The 1,913-nt window shown below is 53.2% G+C and overlaps 1 protein-coding gene across 1 annotated transcript in view; it reads left to right on the top strand.

The window, feature by feature from the left end:
- GDF15 (growth differentiation factor 15) overlaps positions 1-1,913 on the top strand; it is an 11,499-nt gene that overhangs the window by 4,347 nt on the left and 5,239 nt on the right. Inside the window, exon 2 of the mRNA XM_006147165.3 lies at positions 983-1,029. Within this exon, the coding sequence (XP_006147227.1) occupies positions 983-1,029 (47 nt within the window). The remainder of the gene's footprint in view (positions 1-982; positions 1,030-1,913) is intronic.

The raw sequence follows: 1,913 nt of genomic DNA, 5'->3' as shown, positions 1-1,913 counted from the left end.
CGGGACTCGAACCAAGGTCGGTCACGTGGGAGTCCAGCGCCCTTAACCACCACACCACCTTCCATTCCCCGCTCCATAGTTTTCACTGGCGACCACGAAGGGACCAGAGATGCCCTAGGGAGTTTCCCTAGTCTGGTGCCAAATACCAGTGCAGCGGGCCCCCCCCTTCTTTTTTTAATAGATTTTTGCTATAGGGCACGTGTGCTTGCCAGAGAGACAGAAAGCAAGAAATCACCTTTCTTTCTTTTAAAGATTTATTTCTTTCATTTTATTCATTACTATTATTATTATTTAATTTGATGAGAGAGAGAAAGTGAGAAAGCAAACTGCCAGGTTCAGGACTTGAACCGTGGTCACTCATGTGGGAATCCAGCACCTCAACTACCTTGCCACCTGCTGGCACTTCTTGCTTTCTTTCTTTTTATTTTTTTAAAGAATTCTTTATTATGATTATTTTTTAATTTGGCCAGAGAGAGAGACACACACACACACACAGAGAAAGAGAGGGAAAGTGAGAAAGCAAGCCACCAGGTCCGGGACTCGAACTGTGGTCAGCCACGTTAGAGGTCAGCACCTCAACCATCGTACCACCAGCCGGACCCAGTTTCTTTCTTCATTATATGAGCTCAAGAGACAGAAAGAGGGAACCAGCAGGTGGCGTAATGGCTATGTCGCTGGACTCCCATGTAGTTGACTGCGGTTCGAGTCCCGGACCCGGTGGCTTAAACTCACGCCGGGCGCGTGTGTGTGCGTGCCCAAGATCCCGAGAGGAGAATGGAGGAGAAGGGATTGTGGCGTGGCCATCCCCCCTGGGGGGTGATTTCTCACTTTCTGTCTCTCTGTCTCTGTCTGGCAAGCGCACGTGCCCTATAGCAAAAACCTCTCCAAAAAAAAAAATAAAAAACAGAGAGAGAGACAGAAAGAGACAGAGGGAGACACCCCGAGGGGGGGTCTCAGTGCCATCCTCCTCCGCCATCCTCAGCCAGTCCCAGATCCTGGCACAGACGTGTCCCTTGTACCGATACCAACGTGGGACCTTCTGGGGACAGCCTCACGGAGCCTCACGTTTCACCCGGGGCCTCCGCCCAGCCTCCCTCCTTTCACTTATTGAACTTGGAAGAATTCCAACTTGGACAGCACCCCCTTCACCCCAGCGGCCACCACGCTGTCCCAACTGACCGGCCTGAAGTCATGTGACAATTACTCAGCGCTCTCTCGGTGACCTCTCAGGCCCGAGCGTGGACTCTGCAGGAGGCCTGGCCATGTGACCGGAAAGAGCTGCCAGCTTCCTGCCTGGTCATGTCATCAACTTGCATCATGCAGTAGCTATGTGTGACCCGGCACACTCCACGCCAGCCACAGTCAGGAGAGGAGGGGCAGAGGTCCCGGCAGGTGCATTTAAGGAGCACCTACTGTGCGCCCGGAGCACCTACTGTGATTTCTTTAAAGAATTTGGAGGGGACTCTCGGTCCCTGCCCCGGCCAAGCAATAAGCCCATGGGACAGAGGCTAAGGCAGAGACCGCAGAGGGCTGGCGGTGATGGAGTAGGGGTGAGGGGGCCTCTGCTAGCTCAGGCCTGTCACACCCAGACAAGTCCCCAAGATCCGTCTTTTATCGTATTTGTTCATTGAAAGAGATGTTTGCTATAGGGCGCGTGCACTTGCCAGAGAGACAGAGAGACAGAAAGCGAGTAAACACCCCCATGGGGGAGTGGCCACGCCGCAATCCCTTCTCCTCCATTCTCCGCTTGGGATTTGGGGCATGCATGCACACTTGGCATGAGTTTGTTTGTTTGTTTGTTTTTTCAGAGGTTTTTGCTATAGGGCGCGTGCGCTCGCCAGAAAGACAGAGACAGACAGAGAGACAGAAAGCGAGAAATCACCCCCCAGGGGGGGATGGCCACGCCGCAATCC

This window comes from Tupaia chinensis, unplaced genomic scaffold (genome assembly GCF_000334495.1).
Source record: "Tupaia chinensis unplaced genomic scaffold, TupChi_1.0 Scaffold000201_1, whole genome shotgun sequence".
Classification (NCBI taxonomy): Eukaryota; Metazoa; Chordata; class Mammalia; order Scandentia; family Tupaiidae; genus Tupaia; species Tupaia belangeri.
This window is presented reverse-complemented; position numbering and strand designations above follow the sequence as displayed.